Raw genomic sequence first — 26,840 nt, forward strand, 5'->3', positions numbered from 1 at the left:
ACTTCAATATTGGGCCACCCGTTCAAAATTCTAGCCCAATACCGGTATTCCGACGGAATCTGGAGAACTCTCCTTCATGCATAAATTAGCATTGGAAAGGAGAAGGAATTGCACCTGGGCGCCACTCCTACTGCCAGCGGATGCCAGTAGCAAGTCTCTGCTGCAGGGAGCATTTAGTCTTCAGGACGTAGAATCCAACTCCAGATGTGTTTTCACATTTTTAGACTGGTTTGCGCGTTTTCATGGAAAGTAGGTGAGCATACTGATATCAGCACAAAGTAAATCTTGGAACTTTTGGAAGATAGATTGTTAAAGTCAGAAGATCCAAGTACAGAAGTTAGAGTCATCCTTCCATATAATACAATGCATAATAATAGTTGAAGGTGAAATGTTAAGCTTTGTTTCACAGTTAATACAGTTTGCCTGTACATTAAAACCATGGATAATTCATACCCAGGACATTGAAGCAAATCAAAGATTAATAAAGTAATTTGGCTGCATCTCCCATAAATCAGCCACAATTTAACAAACATAAAATCTGTGTATGCACAAGGTGCATCTTAACCAAGTAACATTTCCCTTTATGAGGTCCTTCACATCTCAAAATTCTTTAAATTGAATGATGGTCAATATTTTGTAGTCCTTCCTCCATGCAGTGATATCAGTTGTATAAAATGTGGAAGTTCACTGCCAACAGGATAAGTCAACAATGAAGAATGCCTTTGAATGGTGGGTTAGCAGAAAAGCAGAAGTTTTCCAAGGAAATCATGTCAAACATGAGAAGCTTTTTTTCAAACTTTTCAAAGATGGAGAGACAATCAACAATTCAAGAAGAAGAACGGTTAATTGTGCTCTTTTTCAAACTAATCTGCAACAGGAATGTCACGACGAGCACTAAGGACATGCTAATGTATAAATTGGGACTCCCTCTGTGGTTGAGACATTTTCGACAATGACCTACGCTGCAGATAGTTTAATGGACCTTTTGACATTTATATAGCAGTTAAGTAGTTTGTTAACTGCTTGAGAAGTGTTAAAGGATCATTATTTTAGCTTGTGACTGGCTGCTATATTTTGTTAGTGGTAGCAAAATTCCATTATCAGCAAATGCATGTTTGAAACACGTTTTCATTAATCGCTCGTTAATTCCAATAGAAAACAGCCGTTTGCACATTTTTTGGAAAAATGTAGGAATTTTGACCCCAATAAAATCATGGCACCATCCATTAAAGACTTCCGCAAGCCACAATGCAATTGAGTCCAGTAATAGAAATACATTCTAAGGAACAACTCATAATGTTTCCTAGTGCTTGAGGCAATGTAAGAGAAGGCTAAAGTTAATGGAAAGCGTGCCACTAAAACCTGTCACAGATTAGCATGTATCAACAAAATGAAAACTTTGGATTTCCAAATTAATATTGCAGATCTGGATTTGGCTCAAGCTAGGTGGTTGAATGCCCTTAATTGTGGTTCAGTTTAATTGTGTACCCAAAAGCTCCACAGCACAGCTTGATATGTTCAGTGCATTTTGAGTCTTTAATCTTTAGCCCTTTGGATATGTAAGTAGAGATTACATTTAATCCCATGTTCAACTACACTATCTATCAAAAAAAAAGAATAGGCTTGTTGAGCCTATTAGCTTTTTGCTGTTCTGAAAAATTCTTCTGCTCCTATAAAGACTTCATTCCATGTAAATCATAAAACTATTTTCTTAATGAATGTGCTTTTGAAGCAATTATGGTGCATTCACATTCTGCAAGTTCAGAATTGATGCCAAACCAAAACTGTCTCACATTGATACTAAAACTGGAGTGTAAATGATATGTGAAAGCTTGATCTGCATCCAAGGTAAAGCAGAGTGAGACTCCCAATTTAGAAAATCTCATTCTGCTTTGATTTGGATAGCAGGTCAGGTCATGACACAGAAATTTGGGTGCACAATTGTATTATAAATGCAATCAAGATACACCCTGGCGAGAAATGTGATTGAGCGAAATGTAAATAAGACGGGTGGGTGGTGTTTCAACCTATTTAAAAGCACTAGTCAACGAATGCCATTTTGTGTTTCAAAAAATGCTTAAGAAAAATTACTGAATAAGTATTTTCTGGAAACCACAATAGCTGGTCTAGTAATAAATGCACCAGGAAACACAAGCTACCATAACATTTGTATCAAATAGTTTCATGTCAGCTTGAATGCATGGCTTTATAGAAAATAATTATTTATTCAAAAGATAAGACTACCATGTATAAAACTGAGACATGAAGGATGTTTTGTAAAGAAAACCAAGTACATTGTTTCCCATTTGTTTCCTTTCAGTATTCATATATGTATCAACATTTAGATTTTGCCATTTCAAGTACCATTAGGCAGTTGGACAACCTGCTTGCAGATGTTTTCCAATGTTATTCCAACGCCAGAAGGCAATACAATAGTTGTTCTGGGAGCATTTTGCCCTTGAATTTAGTTCTTTGAATCTTCTTTTCTAAGTCATGGCCCAAGACTCGCCATGTTAGAAATTGAAGATCCAAACCCATGACTGACAATGCTGTAATGCTGTGCGTCCATATATATATAAACCAACTTTATGAACATCTTCTCTTTGCAACTGTTAACTTTTTCATTCTCTTGTGCCAGGAGAAGAAATTGTACAATTCTATTGCATCTTATATAATCAACTGCTTTTAAGATGTCCTCTGTGCCAGTTCTCTGGAAAAACAATTTATTTTATTTAGTCTCATCATTGTGTATTTTTTCCCACACGTTTTGGAAATTATCATTTTCAGATATTCATCCATTTCTCTTTTAAAGGCTATTATGGATTTTACTTAAATCATTTTTTCTAGTAGGGCATTCTATGACTACTCTGCAAAAAAATCCTTCTTTTGCTGCTGATATTAAATTGATGTCCTCTAGCTGCTAACTTTCTGAGCAGAGGAAATGTCTTTTGTCTTTATTCACCTTACCACAGCACTTGCAGGTTTCAGCTTCTCTAACAGATTTCTTCCTAACATTCCCCGTTATAGTAGAAAGAGTTTCTATGTATCTATTCTCACCACATAAAGCTTCTGGTCCCAACTTTCAGCTGAGGGAATTTCTTCTGGTCCCAACTTTCAGCTGAGGGAATTTCTTCTGCCAGCCTCTTCACTACTTCCATAAAGATTTGAAAATATCTTAGTAATCTGATTTCATTTTTACTTTAATCTGCATTTTTTCAGTTGTTTCCCATTTGTGATCCTCCAAGACTGGAAGTTCTGCATACTTTAACCTGGTTCTGCGGGTGTCATCAGTACTTCTATTAGTTCAGCCACAAGGAGGTGATGTGCTAGTGCAGATTGCTCAGGTTTACTCCTTTACTGTTAGGGCCTTGTTCAGTGTTGATGGTGCACCTGATGACCCTGGCTAACTTGCCAACTTTTCACTGTTGCTGTTGTTGATATTTTTGGAGGCATATTAAGTGCAAATGGTGAAACCATTCTAGTCAGTTTAATGGTTTTGTTCTATTGTGTCGCTAACACAAGTTTCAGTGGTGGTCTCTGTTGCCCATGGTTGCTAATAGACTATAAGTGAAAATCTTCAGTGTGCTCCTTACATCGATAGAACTGCATCATATGTGCAGGATGGTTGGCATTTATCATCATATAAGTATCTGAGAAGTTATTTTCTATGTATATCCAATGCAGATTCAGGATTGCCAAATCTGGTTGAATATATTTCTGGAGCATTCCATCAGTCCCACTCTCCAGTCCAACATGCATTTTTTTCTCCATGTCCAATATTTGTATAGCTAATATAGGAAATAAAATTTAAAAAATTTCCCACATAACAAGTGTTATGGAAATGGATCTTTAATTCCAGGACACTCCGCTTCAATCTTAGAGAACAGAGATTATGTACAAAAGAAAGTGCCACGCCTACCTCCTGCTCTGGGAAGTTGGGCTAAAGTGTCCTAGATTAGAAGAATGCATTCATGATTTCATGCCACTGGATAGCAGGGTCAATTATTAGGTAAGATCCCAAAAGGTTCCACCACAATATACCAGAAGTAGATATTGTGTGTAGTTTTTACAACCCGTCTGGTTGAAAAGCTACAGACATGCTGGATCCTAACCTATCTTTGGTACTTCACATGTTACTTCAATACTTGACTGCCCAAGTATACACACGCACCGGTAGAGGTTGGGGACAGGCAATGGTAAAATTAGTCAACTTGCTTCCCCGCATTGGGTGAGTGAACAGCAGAGTCGGAACACTGGACACGGACACTGGGCACGGAGAGGGAAGGATGTTCCCGGGTGTTCGCAGCGGGACGACAGGGAAATGGGAGAGGACTAACCTGGGAAATCAAACAAGAGATTGCATTACCACATGTGGAGTAAATGACACTAACACAACGTTCAAGTGTATTAAAATGTAATTGAGAGTAAGCAGGAACGATAATATACAACTCCCCGCCCTCCCCCAACACACACATACAGAGGCGCAATGAATGTGCAATGTGACAGTAGAGGGCCGGCTTAGTTCTGAGTGCAAATTCCGTCTCCCCTCCAGCGCGCTAACATACAGGTAAGGGAGCAGAGGCGCGGGGGGGGGGGGAGGGGGGGTGCATACATACAGCTCCCGCTCAGAATGAGCATTGCAGGAGGCCGCTGCCTCTCACAATCACTGCCGTGCGCTATTAGCCCGTTCCTCCCCCATTCCACCTCCACCACCCCTCAACACTTCCCTCCCTCTCTGCAAAAACTGCGGAGCTCCGCGGCAGCAGCTGAAGCCTCCTGCGACCGACAAGTGCTTTCATCCCAGTAACCCCTTCACACACACACACACACACACAGAGGCAGCACATTGACCGGCTGGTTGGCAGATCGAACCTCCCAAAGAGCAAAATACCTCCGAGCAGTCGAGGCGCCATTTTTGCTCCCTGTTCGGATCAGGAGCTAAGTGGAGTGGTTTGAGGAGGGGGGGGGGGTTTGCTGCTGCTGCTGTTTCGCTCGAGTTGACAGATCGGATCAGATCATTGCCATTTTCACAACCTCGCCAGCTTTGGGGACTAGTTGAGATCACAGGGCTTATCGGCGTTGGATATGGGTTAGCGAGTGGCAAGTCGGCGATTTTTGGTGTTCTTATTTTTTTTTGCGGAGGGGGGAGGTTTCTGGCCGATTTCAATTACTGCCTCAAAGGACAAAAAAACACACACCCCCCTCCCAGAAAAAAACAAAATCGTGTACGTGTTTCGCCAGAAGGAGTTGATGGTGCAATTCGGTTGTTTAAAAAAAAAGTCCGTCTTTTTTTTGGTCGAATTGGAGTGGAGCTAGAGAGCCTCTAGCATCGGATTCCAGCAGCTGCAGTTTGCAAACCCAACTCATTGTATCTTCAGCGCTTTTTTACCGAGGGAGTAAGAGCGCCTGGACGCTGCAAAATACATATGTGTGTGTGTGTGTGTGTGTATTGATTTACCACAGAATTAGAGTTATTTTTTTGGAGAAAGCCACTTCAACATGACAGATCTGGACACGGTCGACATCTGAAAAAAGAAAGGGGGGTTTTCTGGAATACTGAGAGCGGATTGAGAAAGATAAAATGAAGTAAATGCTGCGATCGAGGTAAAGTGGAGCCGTTTGACAGGAGCCCTCGTAACGTGGCTGTTGGGACTGGTTGGCTTGGGGGGGGGGGGGGCGCAGGGGAACCTTTTTCGCAGCAGCCTTGGTTTTCCTGGGGGTGGAAGACGGCTAAGGTTTAACTTTTTTTCCTGTTGTAATGGCTGTCTTCAAAAATGTCGAGCATCGTATTTTCTGTGGCAGATCAAGCAAGGCGTTGAGATCGAAATAGAAAATGCGCCCATTATTTTAACTGCTAGTTGAACATTCACTGGATTATTTTTTGTTTGGGGGGGGGGGGGTGAAACTGGAGCCTTTTTTGTAAGATGAAGGACCTTGCTTGAATCATTTGGGTAACTTAATAAATTACTGGTCCGGGCTTTATGTTATATATTTTCGGCTGATTGTGAATTGGAAGGGCAAATCAGGGAGCTTAGCTGGTGGCTTGTGCCGTCTCTCGATGTTTACAGTTAAGATCTACTTTGTATCTATTTTTGTTTGCAGATTGCAGTTTTTTTTTGTTTTATTTTGGGGGATCGGATTACTCTGGAGTAACGGAGGATACTGAAAAGTGCTGAATTCCTGCCCCCCACGGCAGTCCCTGTGCCCCTCACGGACGGGGAGATGGAGCAGAGGGAGGCGGTGACGGGCTGCAGGCAGAAGCCGGCGGCCGACGGGGATTTCAGGTCGGCTGGCTGCAGTGCCAAGTCCGCAGTCTCTCCCGGGGCTTCGATGCAGTCGCCCGGGAGCCAGATGAACGGGGGGAGGCTGGTTCAGGAGGACGAGGAGAGCGCTTGTGGCAGCCAGGACTCCAACTCCAACACAGACAGCGATAAATCAATGCAGGGAGACGGCCTGGAGGAACACGAGTTTTCCATCAAGGAGGCGAACTTCACAGACGGCAGCCTGAAACTCAAGATCCAAACGACCAAACGGCCCAAGAAACCTCCCAAGAACCTGGAGAACTACATCTGCCCTCCGGAGATCAAGATCACCATCAAACAGCCAGGGGACCAGAAAAACTGCAGGTCGAGCAAAAGTAACAAGGTGTCAAAGGAAGATGAAAAGAAAAAGGTAAGAGGCTCACAACTATCCAACTTCCTTTTGTGTTTACACTCCACCCTGGCTTGTATTTTGATAGGCGATAAACATGTTTTTACAAGATGGGCGATACCCCTTGTTATGACTGCGGGGGTGGGAGGGGGGGGGGGGGGTGAGTAATGGGGATCAGGTGGCTAGAGACGCTCTTATGTTTCCATGTAACCATTTAGGGTGTGATACATGTTTGAGGTGAACGTATTTTCAATACACATGCATCTTCATTAACTTTACAATGGCCTCCAAGGCTAAGTAGAATATTTACTGATTTCTGGGAAGTTGCTGGTCATTTTGACAAGCTTACACTCATTCTAATAATGTAAAAGTACATTCACAAAACAGTGTGAAAATTACACGGAACTTACTTCTGGGCCGATATTACGAATCTTAATTTAGTGGAATTAGTTGTCAAATTGGCCTGTTTTAAAACCAGATAAAGTAAGTATTCATTTTGGATGGGAACTGGAGCAGGTATATTTCTGCTTCCATGTTAATTTGTGGTGGGAGTAAACGTTGATGTTGTTGAAACAGTCCATGGGTATGGGAGTAGGTTGGGTTTTGACACAACTTCTGTCCACCAAAGTGATAGTGTTCGCTTTATAGTGTCATTAGGCTTTTATTAAATATTATAGTTTATTGATACTTATACAACTTTCTGACTTCGTCACCATGTGCTTTTGTCCTCTGCTCAGGCCTATGTTATGTTCTCAGTTAGAATTTGACACCCTTCACAATTGGAACTGTGCCTCCCTAACCATCAGTTTTGGGTCTTTTGTGAAATTAATGTTGGCACTAAACTCACATTTTCAATTTTGATTAATATGAATTTCACTTCTAGAGTTGAATTATTCGCATAATTACTACTGTTTTGCATACTTTCACAGAACTTCGTTTTTAGAAGCATAGGCTTGGTCTTTGTTCAGAATGTCTCTGTACCGTTGCCTATATTGGTATTGCCCAGCAACATAAGATACTAACAAGTTGACATCAGTTATGTCAGACATCACTCTTCTAGTGTCTGCCCATCACTGCTCCGTTATCTCTGATCAAAGATGCCCTGCTGTGCCTATAGTGTAAACAGGCAGGCTCTGCTGATTATCTTGGTAATACCTGGAGTGAACCATACCGGAGTTTTTCTATGAATTCACCTTTGAATCTTTTGCCTTCTAACACTTGGGGACTACAGTACCACTATTTAATTTGTGTTCCACAGTACAATAGGAACAAAAAATCTTGATAGATTGTAGTGTCAATCAATGTGATTGCATGCAGTTTTGTCACGATTTTATTTGTGTGTAGTTTTTTTCCATGTGATTAAGGAGACTCTGATTAATCATTATTGTCTTCCATGATATACAGAGTTAGATCTTAAAATCCAAGAGGACACTGGGGAAATCAGAGTTTGAATAGCAATGTTTTTATAGACTAGAAGTGGTTTACTGTATTACTCAGTTTTGCAAAGGATGAAAATAATACTGACCCTTCTTAAAGGGTCTTTTCTGTGGTCAAAATGCATTTGTGGTGGAGCACTTAAATGTTATGGTTCCCAGACGAGCTATATTGTATTGGTCCTTTTAGGATCTTAGCACAAGGGAATTGTGAAAATAGGAAGCCTCAAGCTATGATCATAAATACATGAAGTACACATTTAATATAGACCTTCCCCTTTAAATGTGAGCCCATGGCCTCCTACCCACCCCCTCCCGAATGCTGAATGTTTTACTATCAAGATTGAGTCTTGGCTCACAGTGCAATGGAAGTAATTGGAACCAGTCTGTGCTGGTCAGAGCAGATTGTAAAAATCCAATGCTGTGGCATGTTGGGGAAATGCTATATAATTTACTCAGTTCTGTTTGAAGTCATTATGGAGGATTTCTAATAGCTACAAAAAAAAAATTCTAACATGGAAAACATAATGGAGTTATGTTTAAAATAAAATATTGGGTTCTTTTGACAAACTCATTGAACAACCTGTTAAAAATAATCTGGGGAATGCTCACAAGAATAGTTTTGAATTCCATTGTATCAGTTTCATGCATTTCATTAGCTTATAAAAGGTGAAACTTACTCGTAGTTAATTTATTTATCATGTTTCAAATTACTAACCCTTGTCTCTGGATGTTTGCGGTTATTGGCCTATCCCTGTGTACTACAGTGCTCAGAAATAAATGAAACACACTTTCCCAGTTTTTGGCACAGAATTGAGTGCTAAATTGAAGTTAAAATTTGGATTATTGGTTGATCATTTTGCAGGCCTGTTTTTTTTCTAAGGCAGTTTATAAATTTCTTTTAAGTCAGTGAAAAGTGTGGGCAGCACGGTGGCACAGTGGTTAGCATTGCTGCCTACGGCGCTGAGGACCCGGGTTCAAATCCCGGCCCTGGGTCACTGTCCGTGTGGAGTTTGCATGTTCTCCCCGTGCCTGCGTGGGTTTCACCCCCACAACCCAAAGATGTGCAGGTTAGGTGGATTGGCCACGCTGAATTGCCCCTTAATTGGAAAAAAATAATTGGATATGCTAAATTTATTTTTGAAAAGTTTGGGTTTTAAGGATTGCAGAAGGATTAAGAACATTGCATAACTCTTGAGCATGATATTCAAAATTGGCTGATGAGCACTCACCTCATCATAAGATGGGGCAATATTTTGAGATTGGAACACTAAAATAGCACAGGAAGTTAAAGTTTTGCGAACAATGTCTAGAGTCACAGTCATTTATGACACAGAAGCTGGTCATTTGACCCATCAGCTCCATTCTGGCTCTCTTTGGAGCAACACAATCAGTCCATCGCATTCCATCCCCATAGCCCTGCAAGTTTATTTCCTTCAAGTGCCCATCCAATTTCCATTTGAAATCATTGATTGTCTCTGCTTCCATCATCTTCGTGGGCACCGGGTTCCAGGCCATTACTACTCGCTATATAAAAATGTTCTTCCTCGCATTCTCCCTGCATCTTTTGCCTAAAATCCTAAATCTGTGTCCCTTTGTCATTGTACCATCAGCTAATGGGAAGAGTTTTTCTTTCTCTATCTTATTCAAACCTGTCACAACCTTGTACATTTCTGTCTGATCAATCTCCTTTGCTCCAAGGAGAATAACCCCCAGCTTCTGCAACCTGAACCCCCATCCCTCGAGCCATCCTGGTAAATCTCCTCAGCACCCTTTCAAAGACTCGCACATCTTTACTAATGTATGGTAACCAGAAGTGAATGCAAAATAATAACAATCTTTAATAATGGCTTATTGTCACAAGTAGGCTTCAATGAAGTTACTGTGTAAAGTCCCTATTCGCCATATTCCGGCGCCTTTTCAGGGAGGCTGGTACGGGAATTGAACCCGCACTGCTGGCCTTGTTCTGCATTACAAGTTGGATGTTCAGCCCACTGTGCTAAACTAGCACCCTAGTTGTGGCCGAACGAATGCATTATAAAGGTTCAGCATAACTTCCCTGCTTTTGTACTCAATGCCTCTATTTTTGAAGTCCAAGGTGCCATATATTTTGCTAACAGCTCTCAAAGTGGGGAGAAGAGGGATAGGACTGACCTTTTGGTAAAGAGGCATGTTCTTTGTCTGGGAATCATGGATTGAAGGAAAATGTACTCCATATAATTGGTGCGACCATTGGGGAAGGGGGAGGTGAAGTGGTTGTGTTTTTATCTCTTAATTTTCTGTATTTTGGCACAGATTTTAGGCGAGATCTTCTGGTTGTTCATCTGACACCATCTTCTCATCCTGCTAATGGGAAATCCCATTGACAGCGATGGGACCAGATGATCCCACTCCTGGCCAATAGCAGCCAAATCCTGCCGTCGAGAAACACACCATGGGGAGGCCAGAGAATCTTGCCCTATATCTTTGTTTTCTTGTTCACACTCTGAATTTCAAAATTGCCTCTGTTATTTCCTGCTTCCCTCATTATTTCTATTTGGTTGCATCTCTGCTTCATTGTAAAGTCGACAAGGAATTAAAAATGGGAAACACATAGCACAAAGACCAATAATAGTTCAATGGGAGGGAGAAATTGAGTTTCCCAATTGCAAGAGTGCATAGAATGGTCTCCTGCTAGCAAATGTCTGAGGCTGAACTACACTATTTGCGACTTTGGCGTCTTACACTGACATTGAGAAAAATGTCTGACCCATGTGCACTCTAGCACTAGTACTGTCTAAGTCCACCTCTGTAATATTGCCTGTTTCCAATACTGCCTCTGTTTAACTGCTGCTGAAAATTTAATCCATGCCTTTCTTACAGAATCACAGATTCTTTACAGTGCAGAACAAGTCAGCACTGGCTCTCTGAAAGAGCATTCTACCTAGTCTCACTCCCCTGCCGTATCCCCGTAACCTTGTACATTATTTCTCTTCTGATAGCAATCCACTTCCCTTTTTGATACCTTGATTGAATCTGCCTCCAACACACTTGGAAAGTTGTTCCAGACTCCAACCACCCAATGGGTGAAAAAAATTCTCACATCACTTCTCTGCCTTTTGCCCATTACTTTGAATCTGTGCCCTCCAGTTCTTGGTGTACGTTTGAGAAGGAATAGTTTCTCACTATTTACCCTGCCCAAACCCCTCAGCATCTTGGATACTTCTATCAAGTCTCCTCCCAGCCTTCTTTTCTCCAATGTATCCTCATAGGTGCAGATCTTTATCCAACAAATCATTCTTATGGAGCTCCTCTGTGCTGTCTTCAATGCCTTCTTCACATCCTCCTCAAGTATTGCGCCCAGAACTGGATGCAGTTCTCCAGATGAGGCCTAACTAGTGTCTTATACACGTTGGCTTTGCATTTGACTTTTCTAATGCTGTTTTGGCCAGCTTCACATCTTCCATCTTTCATAAATTTGAACTCATCTGTAACTCGGTGTCTATGTTCCAACTTGCACTAAAACTCTTTCAGCTGTTGCCCTGTGCTTCCTGACTCACATTGGCTCCAGGCCCAGAAATGCATCTACATAAAAATTCTCATCTTTGTTTTCAAACTCATCTATGGTCTCCCCTCTCCCTGGGCAAGATTCTCCGACTGTCGACGGCGGAATTGTGTTTGGCGATCGGCTGCAGAATCCATTTTTTCACCATAATCAGGAGCGGCGCTGTTTTTCCGATGCTCCGTCCCCTCAAAAACAGCATACTCGAAGGGTATGCCGCACACCATCGGGATGGCCTCAGGACATCACCTTAGGCCCTCCCAATGCTCCGCCCCTGATGGGCTGACTTCCCGATGCATGTCCTCTCATGTTTTGTAACCTGGTATGGCGGCTGCGGACTGTGTCCAGTGACGCCACAGTCTGGGGTGGGAGTGGGGTGGGAGCCATTCCGCTGGCAGGGGGGGCTTTGGCAGGGGCGAGGGGGACTGGTGGGTTGTGGTCCAGGGTGGCGAGAGGGGTTACAGGGGGGCATTCTTTGGCAGACGGGGTCTGTGAACGGCTGGCACCATGTCGTATGGCACGGCTGCCGTGTGTGCATGTGCGGCCGTGGACTCGGCCATTCTGCATCCGTATCGGTAAGTAAAGCCGGGTGCTCTATGTGGCGCGGCCAATATTGTGGAGACCTCCATGAAAATTGAGAGATGGGCCACGTTTCATGATATTTGTCATCAAGGGGCATTTATTAAAGAAAATGCTGAGGCTAGTCAAAATTTACCTGTCTTAAATCCATCCCATATGGAGTAGCAGATGGTTAGTCATGATCTTTTGACCTGGCAGATCTATTATGACAAGGTAACCTGTACTGAATGTTGACAAGATGATACTATGAGACTGGCAACAGTTACATTTAGTGAAGCTTCTTGTAGGTTTCATATTCCTACCATGCATTTGTTGAAATGGAATCTTTTGTTAGCATGGACATCTGAGTCAGTTGGGCAAAACTTTTTTTCCAGTTCCAAAGCATTTTAACTTCTCCCCTCACGAAACAGGCATGGCCTGAGTCTGGAAAGGTAACAACATTGAGTTATGTTGTTGCCTCTGCTGGGCAGTTCATACTCCTGATGCAGCAGTACGGAATTACTTCTCTTCCTTTCTCTACTTCCCTTGTGAAATAAGAATTTGTCATGTGGACGTTACTGGGCATAATTTCTTATCTGTGTGGGTACTTTTACACGATTGAGATTGTAATTTAAACACAGTTAACCTGCTTCTCTTAACTCGTTTGAATGTGGAATTAAAGGAAACAGTTAATAATTCATCATCATGCGATCAAGCTTGAATATATCCAATTTCTACAGAATTTCAGGAAAAAATGTTAAACATTGTTTTCCTGCCATCATTTTCTTTTTGCATGTTTTCTCCTTTAACCAAGTATCGTATCCTCCTCAACCACTATTAATGCCATTCCATTGGCCAACATCGGCTATGAAGGGTGAAACTGCATCATTTTATAATTTACCAAATTAGAGTTTGGCAGCATTAAGTTGTTTAAATTTGCTTTGTATAGGTACCAGGACTTGAAATTCCCTCCCCAAACACCTTCATATCTCATTGTCTTTCCTCGTTTAAGATGCTCCTCAAAGCCAATCTCTTTGACCAAGCTTTGATCATCTACCTGAGTATCTTCTAATCTCTGTGGTGCCAAATTTTGTTTGATAAGTGTTATGTTGTGCCGTGGAACATTTTACGACTTTCGATGACTGTCGTGGTTATTTTTGGATTCACTATCCATAAATGTGTGATGACCAATTTAAGAAGTTATTTTCTGAAGTGAAAAGGCCCTCTATTTATCAAAATTCAATGCATTTTCTATTTGAAAACACCGGTCTTGGATGTTGTGTGGAAATCCACACTCTTTTGTAAACTTTGAAATGACTGGGTAATAAATAAGCAAGATGAACGGTCATGGAGGAGAGTTGAAGAAAAGTTTGTCCAATTTGGGCGGTTTTATTCATGTCAGCCAGTTTGTCAGATGGAGCTGTTGGGTGACATTGAGACACTGTTGGTAGAGCTGTTATTATTACTTTTCAAAAAGAATATGTGACTTTTAAGGTTCAACAAGGGAGAAAAACCTTCTATTAGGTTCTGATTGTGAAGCCGGGAAGAAAACTGCAAAGAAGCAGGAACTAAAGAGGGTGGGTACAATTGTAAAAGCTGAACTTCCAGCATTAAAGATATGTGGAGATAAGGAAAATTGAATTTTTAGATTCTTTTTTCATGCTTTTCACGCGCCTGTGACGGAACAATTCAAGTGTGCCGTGTGAAGATTTAGCGTTAGTCTTAATTGACAGGATTCTGGATTTGCTCTTTGGCAAAAGTGATAGCATAAATTCAAAGAATTGCTGTTTTATGTGAACACAACTGAACCATTAATATGCTATCGACCTCTGATCCCAGACATGTAACTAACTCAGCTGCATGTCATTGTGAGTAACCACTGTTCTGACCAATTGCTGTCCATTGATTCGGGAAATTGCAAATGATACTTACTTGGCAACTCTCCGTTTATTAAAAGGCTTTATGTGTTTACACATGGACTATTTATTGGTCATAAATGTTTACTGTTTTCTCAGTGATTTGCTGTAGGTCAGCTACCTTATTCTCTTGGTGCGTTTCTGACTGACATCACACTCATGTGATTGCTGCAGAACTGTTGACCTCGATTGACATTATGACATTAAAAAATTGGCAATGTAAACTTTAATATACCTTTTCCAGAATGGAATCAGCTGTTTCCAAAGAATACTGAGTAATATTTTATAAAGAGCAAGTATGAACATTTGGAAGGAATGCAAAAGTTTGATTGTTATGTTTAACAGCAATGCATGCAAACATGGAATCTTTAAAAACTCATTGATGGGATATGTGTGTTGCTGGCTCGGTCAGCATTTATTGCCCTTCCTTAGTTGCCCTTAAGAAGATGGTGGTGATCTGTCTCTTGAACCACTGCAGTCCCTGACATATAGGTACACCTACACTGCTGTTAGGGAGGGAGTTCCAGTATTTTGACCCAGAGACAGTGAAGGAACAGTAATATATTTCCAAGTCAGGATGGTGAGTGAATTGGTAGTGTTCCCAGGTATTTGCTGCTCTTGTCCTCCTAGATGGTAGTCGTCAGGGGTTTGGAAGGTGCTGCCTAAGGAGCCATGGTGAGTTCCTGCAATGCACCTCGTAAGTGGGTACACACGGCTGTGGCTGTTCATCGGTGGTGTTTATTGAAGGGGTACCAATCAAGCGGGTTGCTTTGTCCTGGATGGTGTCGAGCCTCTTCAGTGTTGTTGGAGCTGCATTTTTCCAGGCAAGTGGAGACTATTCCATCACACTCTGGACTTGTATGTACTCTGTAGATGGTGGATAGGCTTTGATGGGTCAGGCGGTGAGTTACTCGCCGCTGCATTCCTAGCCTCTGACCTGCTCTTTTAGCCACAGTGTTTATATGGTTAGTCCAATTCAATTTCTGGTCAATGGTAAGCCCTATTGCTAAAAAGCAACATTTATGGAAATAGATGCAAGGAAAGGAAGTCATGACTTTTGTTTTGCTAAATATTAATGTTCTGTTCCGAGTAATTTAAAGCTCTCAGAACATTCAGTGAGTGTTTTGCTTTCATTAGATTGAGTGTTCAATTACTGTATTAGGTTTTATTTGGCCTTCAGCAAAATTAGTATTTTATAAGAAAGTGACCTGCTTCACATCATTAAAGGATTGAAGTATTCTGGCCCTTTAAAGAGACAAACAATAAGAGATTCTGAATGATGCAATATAAGGCTTTGGAACTGTCACAAATTAGTGGGGAAAATTATGGCAGGATTCTCCGCCCCGCCACGCCACATTTCCGCCTCAACCGGCCGGCGGGATTCTCCGTTACACCGGCCGGTCAATGAGGTTTCCCATTGTGGGGCAGCCCCACGCCGTCGGGAAACCCCCGGGCGCCAGTATAACGGAGAATCCCGGCGGCGGAGAATACTGGCCTTAAGATTGCTCTTAAAGTTATTTTACACATTTTTAGAATTCAAAAGAAATGGCAAAGCATGTGCATCAAACCTTTTCTTGGCTCACTCATGATGTATATTTTAAAATAGTACGAAATATTTATTAGAGTATGAGAGAAACAGTGGGAAGACTTTTTGGCAAACCTGCATGGAACATTGGGATGTCTAGCGACCAAATCGGTCTTTAAATTCTGAAGAGTGTTGTGAACATATTTTAAAATTTTATTAATGAAAGTTGTGTGCCTAATATTATTGGGCAAAGGCCTGCTTCTGGTGTGGAACATTACAGCCGGGGTTTCGTGGTCGTTATGCCCAGTTCATCCAGTCCTGACTTTAATAACTGGAATATTGGGGAACTTGTAAACTGGCAACCCTAAATCTCTGATTTATGTTCCTGTTGATCAAAACTGCAAACTGTGACTTTCACTTTGAAAAATGTACCCTTTAATTTCTTTCTAATACATTTATTTAGAACATATTTTTATGAGAAAGCGATGGTGCTCATGTTTTTTTATTCATGAAACGGGGGCATTGCTGGCAAGTCCAGCGTTTATTGCTGTGAGAAGATGCTAGTGAGCCATCTTCTTGATTTACTGCAGTCCTTGTGTGATGGTATTTCTGCAGTGCTTTTAGGGAAAGAGGCCAGAACTTTGACTTGGTGACAATGAAGGATGTCATGATGGCGTGCTACTTGGAGGGGAACTTGCAGATGCTGATATTCCCCAAAACCTGATGCGCTTGTTCTTCTAGGTGGGAGACATCAACGGTAAGGTGTTGTTGAAGTAGCCTTTGCAAGCTGCTGCAGTGCATGTTGTAGACAGTGCTGCCACTATTTGCTGATGGTGGAGGGAGTGAATGTTTCAGGTACTTGCTGGGGTTTTGATCAACCTTGCTGGTTTGCCTTGGATAATGTCAGGCTTCATGAGTGTTGTTGGAGCTGTATTCATCCAGGCAAGTGGACAGTGAACTATTAGATTAAGGCAGTGTTAGAGCATCACTTCACATCACACAGGTAACACCTGGTAGGTGTTGGAAAGGATTTGATGAGTCAGGAGGTAAATCATCTCACCAGAAATACACAGCCCGTGATCTGTTTTTGTAGTTACAGTGTGTATGAGGTTGCTTCAGTTAAGCTTCTGGTCAAAGGTGACCTGTAAAAGAACTGCAGTGATTGTAACTGCAATGACCGTCACTTCAGTGATGGTAATGGCATTGACTGTGAATGGGAGATGGTTAGATTCTCTCTTGTTGGAGATGGTCATTGCCTGGCACAGATGTTAATTGCCAATTATCAGCCCAAGCCTTGATGTTGTTCAGGTCTTGCTGCATGTGGGCATGGACTGCTTCACTATTTGCAGACTCGCAAATCATATTGAACCTTGTGCAATCATTAATATGCATCTCTTCTTCTGTCCTTATGCTGGAGGGAAGGTCACTGATGAAGCAGATGAAGTGGTTGAACATTGAGGAATTCCTGCAGTAATATTCCACTGTTGGACAGTCCAAAATTGGATGAAGTTTACTGTCCACATTGTTGGCAGTTTTTTGCTTGCTTTTGAATTCATTGTTTCTGACTCACTTACATCCATTTTATATTATGGACGTCTTCCAGTGGAAATATTTTGTGATTGAGTCATTTTTACTTACTGGCAAAGTGCGGGGAGAATTGGGAATATGAGAATAACTGAATAGATACTATTTGTGCAATGACAACTTTGTTTTTCTAGTTCCGAACTTTTCAGTTGTGTCTGGCCATATCCAAAATCAAGATGGCAGATCTAATATAAAGAGCAGCTCTTAATCGTTGTCTTTGATAACATCATTTTGCTGTTGGAGCCACGCAATGATGTCCTTTCTGAAGGAGCTATATAATGCCTCTTCTGACACTTGGTGCCAGCTCATTTACTGCACTGGAACCCCGAGCCATTTACTTCCCCCTTTCATTCTGTTCCACTTGCATGGTTTAGCAACAGACCCATTGGGAAATTCAACTTGTACCTTTATCGGAAACTAGTTTGCCTCAGATCTGGATGACTGAACTTTATGAGCAGAAATGTTTGAGAACTTACTTCAATCCTCGTCAGGGGTTCAAAATTAATTTCTGTACTGACTGATCCAGGAACAATAACTCAGATCAAAGTAATGTGTTGGTTTCCAGGTCATTGCCTTAGCTGCTGCAATCTCAAACAATAGTGCAAATGTTTTCCTTGCAGTTGGATTATTAACTTTGCATTTCCCACACCTTCCCATTTGCACTTGCAACTGCCACATCTCTCTAGTCACATTTTTATGATATTAATTCACATACTCTGATGTAAAACAATAAGAAAGAGGTGGATTTTTACCCAGCTCCTGCTTATGCATCAATTGGCTCTTCATGTCACTCAGGGATTTTCTGCTCTCAAAGATGGATGGCATAATGCAAAAACATTAAGTTCAGACAACCTATGGAATTTATGAGACCATAAAACATACAGGCATGATCTGACGGCCGTGTTGTGCCCAGCAAGGATCCGTGCGGGCAGGTTAGATTGTGGCAGAGGTGCAAATCAGGAACCATGCCAGGTGCTGAGTACTTTGCGATCAAACCGGTCCACTCCCATTGGGAGGATCCAGATCCCGCCGAGATGCGGCACAAAACTAATTGAGGCCAATTAAGGGAAATTTCCATCTCATTAGTGAGATGGAAGCCCATTAAATGGCCTCCCATGATCTAACTGGCTCTCCAGTGAGAGGTAAACCAGGCACTGATTGGTAATGATCCACACAAACTTGGACTAGGTGTCACTGCACTTTGGGGTTTCCCAGGTCATTGGAGGCTCTGAGTGGTCAGGGACAGGGCAGAGTGGCCCCCCTTGCTCTCCTCCTGACACTAAGCACCTTGGCACTGCCAGGCTGGCACTGCCAAGGTGCCTGGGTGTCACTGGCAGGGGCATTGCCAGTGTGGCAGTGCCAGGATGCCTGGGTGCCAAAGTGGCACTGCCAAAGGTCAGGGCCTGAGGAGGGCCATGCCCATGAAAGGAGGGATGGGGGTATGAACGGTGGGAGGGTGAAGGGCGGGCATGAAGGGGCTTCTGGAAGGTTGGGGGAAGGTGAAATGTGGCAGTCCTGGAAGGGAGGGAAGGCACCCGAAAGGGTCACGGAGGCCTGAAAAGGGGGGACCTTCAGCCACCCCACAGCGGAGTGTCCACACTTGGGGGTGTGTGTGTGGGGTAATGCCCATGTGTGGGAGGTGAAATTGACTGTGGGTGGAGCATTTGGGGTTCCTCAAGCTCACTTAGAGATCAGGGCACCCTTTCAAAATGGTGGCCCAATCTCTGAGGAGGTAGCCGGGCCAGTGATTTCAGCCCCCCAGTGATGAAGAATATTCTAAATGTGGGCTAGCCCAGAGAGAGACTCCTCAGGGCCCGGAAAAGTGACTAACTGGGTTAGATAATGGTGAGGAACTCACCGACAGAGCCAGGGAGAAGCTCCCAAGCAAACACGCCTGAAATGACACATGGAACTTTTTCCGTTAGATCACGTCCTACATTTCAAGGGTTCAAAATCTGAAGAGCTTTGGTGGATAATAGGTTTCTCCACCTCCCCAGCCGAGTTTATTCCGGCTGGAAGCCATTGCTGGAAGTGGGATTCTCCATTCCGCCACTGGCCAAAGGGATTTCCCATTGTAGCCACCCCATGCTGCCGGGCGGTGGCGGTGGAAAGGAGAATCCCACCAGCAGAGAATTTACCCCATGGTTTCCAACTTCTGTTTCTCCTCTTCACTGGAATTAAGTGGGGCGCGATTTAATAGAAAAAAAGAGTCCCATTGTGGGAATGTTTGACGGGGTGGATCCCGCGCTTGTAATGCACAGAATGATGTCACTATTAAACAGTATGTTTTTTCGGGCCTCGGCGAGGAATGGCCCGCTGAGGCTGCACTTAGACTCAATTCCTCTACTAATGAGCTCAGCTCACCAGTGCAAGAAGAGATTGGGGCGCAGTTTATAAATGTCGCCCCAATCTCTTGACCTGCCTCGGAGGCCTCCAGACCCCCCCCCCCCCCCCCCCCCCATGCCTCAAATTACCAATTAGGGGATCCTCGAACCCCCCTGCAACCCACCTCATAAGAACCCCCCCCCCCCCAATCCGGGCCCGATCTCTGGCAAAGGCAACCAGGCACATGGGCATCTTTGCACTGGCAGCTGGTCACTGGCAGTGCCACCTGGGCACCATTGAGGGTGGGATCCAGGTCACGACACCTTGCAAGACCTTGGTACATCTCGAGGCATAACAAGCTTTCTAAACCTTGCGAGAGGCCTCTCGCGAGATGTAACAGCCTCGTTGCGTCACTGGGTCGGCAGCAACAAGGCCAGTAGATCATGCCATGGAGTTTTTCCGATCAATTCAGTGGGTCAGAGCTGTAATCTTTATCATTACTTAGACAGGCATTAATTCCTGTTGCATAATACCATGTCATCAAATGTGAATAAAGTAGCGTGAGGTTCCGTAGTGTTGAAAATGATTGAAAGTCCCAATATGTGGTTGGTCCCATATGTGGTTGGTCCAGTTCAGTTTCTGGTCAATGGTGACAATTCCCAAGATGTTGTTGTGGAGAATTTAGCAATGGTAATGCCGCTATTGCTGGTGGTAGTTTGACTCCCTCTTGTTAGAGATGGGCATTTCCTGGCGTTTGTGTGATGTGAACATCACTTGCCACTTAGCAGATTGAATTTTATTCATATCTTGCTACATATGGGGTATGAAGTTGCAAATGAAACTGAACACTCTGCAATCATCAGCAAACATCCCCACTTCTGATTTTATGATTGATAGAAAGTCATCTATTTAAAAAAAAAAAAATTTAGAGTGCCCAATTTGTTTTTTTCCAATTAAGGATCAACTTAGTGCGGCCAATTCATCCACCCTGCACATCTTTTTGGGTTGTGGGGGTAAGATCCATGCAGACACGGGGAGAATATGCAAACTCCACACACACCCGGATCCTTGGTGCCTTGAGAGGGAAGGTCATCGATGAAGCAGCTGAAGACGGTTGGGCCTGGGGTCCTGCCCTGCGGAAATTCTGAAAAAATGTCTTATGGTTGAGATTATTGGTATCCCAACAATCATCCTTTTGTGGTCATTAGTGGGCATTAATTGCCCACTTAAAGACATCAATTGGGGCGTGGGTGAGCAGCCCACCTGATGCCTCCCTGCAGCCGATAAAACCATGGCAGGGGTGGGCGAACCAGCAGCTGGCATTTGGCTAATGGTCTAACTCCCCACAACCCAAAGATGTGCAGGGTAGGTGGATTGGCCATGCTAAATTGCCCCTTAATTGGAAAAATTAAAAAATATATATTTAAAAATTTTGAATGGTTTTACTTGCTGAGGGAGTCACAAAAGAGAAAAATTGGACAAATCATGAATTTGTTTTGTTCTAATAGCCACTTCATTGTTGATTAATTGGAGGCTGAACGAAGGGAGTCTTCAAAAATTATTTATCTTGTCGTTTACTTTCTCTTTTGCTTCTCGCTTTATTCCCGCAGCTGTTTTTCTAACATGGTTTTGCTACCGTATTAATTTTTTGCTCTGAACTTATTAATGAGAATAATTTGAAGACAAATGCGATCTCATAGACTGAAATGTGCTAAATTATTCATAAGTCTCATGAACAGCAGGCCTAATAAGCAGTTTGCATTCAGATTCTTTAAGTAGTTCAGGATTATACTGCAAGTGTTGTTGACATATTCTGTATTGCATATGTCAAAATTTAAGTATTAAAAACGCAAGCATCTACATAAATGACATTTGTGTTTCACACAAGGTCCTGTGAAGTCCCATCCACGTGTTGTATGCTAGTAATGTAGTCGCAGCCAACAAACCTGCCCGTCTCACTGGCGATGACTTGGGCTGTGCCAAAATCTTCACAACTTTGGTGTCATATTTGACCTGGAGGCAATCTTCAACTGCATATTTGCGCCATGTCAGGATCCCTTATTTCCAATTATCTAACATTGCCCAAAGCTGCTCCTACCTCAGCTCATCTGCTGCTGAAGCCATCATCTGTACCATCATTACCTCTAAACTTTATTATTCCAATGCACACCCAGCAAACCTCTCATGTTTTATCTTCCATAAACTTGAGGTCATCCAAAGCTCCTCAGCCCATGTCCTAATTCACAACATCCCATTCCCCCATACGCTTGTGCTCACTGAGATATACTGACTCTCAGTAAAGCAGAGAAACATAGAAAATAGAAGCATCAGGAGACCATCTGGCTCTTCAAGAATACTCCGCCATTCAATATGATTGTGGCTGACCCAAAACACGATACACCTGCACCCTCCCCGTGCTCTTTCACACATTTAAGGGGCGATTCTCTGAGCCTTGTGCCAGGCTGGAAATCGCCGCAACCGCGCCACGACGCCCCGATGCCGACGTGCGATTCTCCGAGCTGCTGATGGGAACTCTGCGGGAACGGTCGGTGGGTGGCCTGTGGGGAGGGGGGGGGGGGGGAGAGGGGGGCTCTTTCACTGGGCGGGGCCTCCGATGGGGTCTGGCCCGCAATCGGGGCCCACTGATCGGCGGGCCGGCCTCCTCCCCCCCTGAGCCCACTTTCTGGCGCAGCCGGCTCCTGAACACCGACACCATCTTGAGTCGGGGCTGGCGCGCTAGAGAAGTCCCACCGCGCATGCGCAGGATGGCGCGGCGCAACTGTGGGGGCCAGAATCGTACGTAACCGGGCACGGTTCGCGCTGTCGTGAAACGTGACAGTTCTCACGACGGCGCAACTCTTGGGTCCAATATTGGATAATCGGCCCCTTAGAGTCTAGAAAACCATCTATTTCCTTCTGAAGTATATTCAGTGACTTGGCCTCCACGTCCTTCTGTTGAAGAGAATGCCACAGGTTCATCATCCTCTGAGTGAAGAAATTTCTCCTCATCAGTTGGCCTACCCCGTATCCTGAGACTGTGACCCCTCATTCTAGACCCTCCAGCCAGAGGAAAATGCATCCCTGCATCCAGTCTGTTCAGCCCTGTCAGAATGTTTTACATTTCAATTAGATTCCCTCTCATTTTTCTAAATTCCAGTCAATACAGGCCCGGTTGACCCAATCACTCCTCATACAACAACCCTGCCATCCCACGAATCAGTCTGGTGAACCTTTGCTGATTTCTTCTATGACAAGTATATTCTTTCTTAGGTAAGGAGACCAAAACTGCACACAATACTCGAGGGGTGGTCTCAACAAAGCCCTGTTCAACTGCAGTTAGGCATCCTTATTCCTATACTTAACTCCTCTTACAATGAAGACCAACGTACCATTTGCCTTCTTAATTGCTGGCTGTGCCTGCATGCTTGTTGTCAGTGACTGGTGTACTAGGACACCCAGGTCTCTTTGGATGTCAATGTTTCCCAATCTAACACTATTTTAAAAATGCTTTGCCATACTTATAATAATAATAATCGCTTATTGTCACAAGTAGGCTTCAATTAAGTTGCTGTGAAAAGTCCCCGGTACGGGAATTGATCCCGTGCTGCTGGCCTTGTTCTGCATTACAAGCCAGCTGTTTAGCACACTGTGCTAAACCATCGCTGCATCTGTCATGTATTTTCCCACTCACTCAACTTGTCTAAATCACCTTGAAGTCTCTTAACTTTCTCCTCACCACTCACTCTCCCACATGGTTTTCTGTCATCAGCAAACTTGGAAATATTACATTTGGTTCCTTCATCCAAAGCAATGCCCCTTTTAAAAATTCTTGTCCTTGTTTTCAATTCCCTCCCTGGCCATGCCCATCTCTATCTTTATAATCTCTTCCAGTCCCACAACCCTCCATGATAACATCGCTCCTCTAATTCTAGTGCCTTGAGCATTCCCAATTTCAAGTGCCCCACCATTCATGGCCATGCCTTCAGTTGCCTGGGCCCTCAACTCTAGAATTACGTCGCTAATCCCCTCTACCTTACTTTCTTCAGTTGAAACATTCCTTAAACCGTACTACTTTGACCAAGGACTTTCAGTCATCTGCCCTAAAATCTCTTGGTGAGTGTCATATTACATCATATCATGCCCCTGTGAAGTGCCTTGGGATGTTTTAAATAAATAAAAGTTGTTTTTGTACAACACATGACAGCAGCTGAAAGGCAAATCCAATGCTGGCTACATATGTAGATGCAAGTAAAGGATAAATGGGTGCTTTTGGTAGAGTAGAACATTTATATACAAAAATCTACAGGAGCCATAAAAGAAAATTCAAGAAAATGTAACAAATAACTATACTTTTACATAATTGTGAGTGGGGGAAATCGTGAAATGAAATGCTTTCTCATAAAAAGTGAGCATGCAGAGAGGGAATAAATAAGACACACATAAATAAGGAATTGAAATTACAAGCTGAATAAAGTACCATCTAAACTCGATGAGCAACTAGCTCAATAGAAAAATGCAGACATGAGCGAACAATCAATAGGAGATTTGTAATATTCCTGATTCAACAGGAGAATGATGTGGGTTTGGGGCAGGAGTTATCATACATTATAGATGGTAACAGCTGGATGCCTTGAATAGCCTTTTCTCATTCCTGCATTCTATTAATACTATAGTGTGTGTCAAAGTAGTCAGCTGTGGATAATGGAAATCTGAAATAAGATAGAAAATGCTAAGAGAAAATACTCAGCCGGTCAGGCAGCATTCATGGAGAGACTGTTCATCAGAACACTGAAACGTTGACCAGAATTTTCATACTCAAGGTGGGTAGCGGGAGTTGGGAGAGTTTTCGCTCGGCCTGTCCAACTCGTGAGAAAATGCTCACAAAAGTGGGACCTGTGTTGCCGAGAGTGCAGGCTGCAGTCGGGGCCCCTTGACCCAGAAGATGTTTGGAGGTACACACAGGGACCGCTGGGTGCAGAGGCTGTTTAAAAGGCCCCTTGGAGCTTACCTTTAGAAGATCCCCTCCTGCAGGTTAGAGTTCACAACTTATCTGAGGAGTCCTGACCCATGACTCTTTAAAAACGTGGCCCAACTCCATTAAAATTGCAGAGGAGAAGGAGATGTCTATCTCCACAACGGAGCCGACCAAGTTGGGAATGCTGGATGTGGGCTTTTTTTTAATATAAATTTAGAGTGCCCAATTATTTTTTTTCCAATTAAGGGACAATTTAACGTGGCCAATTCACCTAACCTGCACATCTTTGGGTTTGGGGGGTGAAACCCACACAGACATGGGGGGAGAATGTGCAAACTCCACACGGACAGTGACCCAGGGCTGGGGTCCTCATCGCTGCAGTCCCAGTTCTAACCACTGTGCCACAGCACTCCTGAAAATTGGACAGCTTGGAATGAGGTCAGGAATCCTTGGATCAAGATATCTCCTGAGTCACACCAATTCAGTGAAAATCCAGTACGTTAACTCTCACTACAAATGCTGCCAGACATGCTGAGTATTTCCAGCATTTTCTGTTTGTATTTGTGTAATTTTATTTTTAAAATGGTGGAAAGCTTGTAAATGACAACATGGAGACATAGGGCGAAATTCTTCCCTACCCGGCGGGGCGGGGGGTCTCGGCGTAGCGGAGTGCCGCCAACCACTCCGGTATCGGGCCTCCCCAAAGGTGTGGAATTCTCCGCACCTTTAGGGGCTAGGCCCGCGCCGGAGTGGCTCCAAAACTGGCGCCAATGGCCTTTGGCACTACGCCAACCGGCGTCGGGGCTGGCCGAAAGGCCTTCCGCTGACGTCACCACCGGCGCATGCGCGGTGGAGGGGGTCTCTTCCGCCTCCGCCATGGTGGAGGGCGTGGCGGCGGTGGAAGAAGAAGAGTGCCCCCACGGCACTGCCCCCCCCCCCCCCCCCCGCCGATTGTTGGACCCCGATCGCGGGCCATGCTACCGTGGGGGCACCCCCCGGGGTCCGATCGCCCCGCGCCCCCCCCAGGACCCCGGGGGCTCTCTCGCGCCGCCAATCCCGCCGGCACCAGAGGTGGTTTAAACTACGTCGGCGGGAGAGGCCTAACAGCGGCGGGACTTCGGCCCATCACGGGCCGGAGAATTGGCGCAGGGGGCACGCCGATCGCCGCGGGGGACCCGCTGACCGGCGAGGCGAGATTCCCGCCCTCGCCGATTCCCAGGTGGCGGAGAATTCCGGCCACGGCGGGGCTGGGATTTACACCGCCACCGGGTGATTACCCGACCCTGTGGGTTGTCGGAGAATTCCGCCCATGGTCTTGTTTTAACGTGGTCTAATTTGAAAGATGATGGGCGCGATTCTCCGCTGCCCACGACGGGTGGGAGACTAGCGGGAGGGCCTTCCCGACAATTTTTACGGCCTCCCGCTATTCTCCCCCCCCCCCCCCCCCCCCCCCCCCCCCCGGCCGCTCCCCGACACGAATCGCTGCTCGCCGTTTTTTACTGCGAACAGCGATTCTCCGCGGGCCGATGGGCTGAACACCGCGCAGTTTACGGCCGTTTTCACAGCCGCGATCACACCTGCTTTCAGCGTTCGTGAAAACGGCTGCAAAGTGCCCGTCACGGACAACCATGGCACCGATTGGCACGGCCGCACCACGGCCGTGCCAAGGGTGGCATGGGCCTGCGATCGGTGGGCACCGATCGCGGGCAGCGGGTCCGATACCCGCACACTATTTGTTCTTCCGCCGCCCCGCAGGATCAGTCCGCGGGCGGCTGAGGGGCATGACGTCCCGCGCATGCGCGGGTTTGACAAATCTGCGTGATGATGTCATCCGTGCGTGCGCAACCCGCGTCATGACGTCATTGTGCGCGTCGTCAACCGGCGTGATGCTTGGCGCACGGACTTAGCGACGGTCGCTAAGCCCGTGATGCCGTACTTCACGGGGCCCCGCTGCTAGCCCCGCCCGGGGGGGAGAATCGGGTCCCGGGAGGGGGCGCGGAGGCTGCCGTGAAACACGGCCAGTTTTACGGCAGCCTTTACGACTCGCCGCATTTGCGGAGAATCGCGCCCCATACTTCTGGTAATGCAGCATTCATAAGCAATAACCCAGTGCTGAAGGAGCATAGGGGGTGGGGAGGACAGAGAATAATAAGCAGTGACACCACAGAAAAATGTAAAAGTGATCACAATGATTTCAAGTCAATTCACTGAAAATTACCAGGAGAAATCTACCACGGGAGTAGAGAACTCTGTGAAGATAAAAATGCAGTTGGATTGAATGAGTCATAATTTGTGAATTGTAGTGGTGGGGCAGCCAAATAGAAGAGGTGTT

At 44.4% G+C, this 26,840-nt stretch overlaps 1 protein-coding gene across 2 annotated transcripts in view; it reads left to right on the forward strand.

Moving 5' to 3' along the window:
- Positions 1 to 4,495: 4,495 nt before the first annotated feature.
- setbp1 (SET binding protein 1) overlaps positions 4,496 to 26,840 on the forward strand; it is a 332,744-nt gene continuing 310,399 nt past the window's right edge. The window contains exons 1-2 of one of the 2 annotated variants that reach the window (XM_038790778.1): positions 4,496 to 4,567; positions 6,103 to 6,672. In XM_038790778.1, the coding sequence (XP_038646706.1) occupies positions 6,223 to 6,672 (450 nt within the window). In that variant the 5' untranslated portion in view covers positions 4,496 to 4,567; positions 6,103 to 6,222. Of the gene's footprint in view, positions 4,568 to 4,981; positions 5,605 to 6,102; positions 6,673 to 26,840 lie in introns of those variants that run through there. The other variant, XM_038790776.1, reaches the window with a different exon arrangement.

The sequence above is a fragment of the Scyliorhinus canicula genome, chromosome 3 (assembly GCF_902713615.1).
Source record: "Scyliorhinus canicula chromosome 3, sScyCan1.1, whole genome shotgun sequence".
NCBI lineage: Eukaryota > Metazoa > Chordata > Chondrichthyes > Carcharhiniformes > Scyliorhinidae > Scyliorhinus > Scyliorhinus canicula.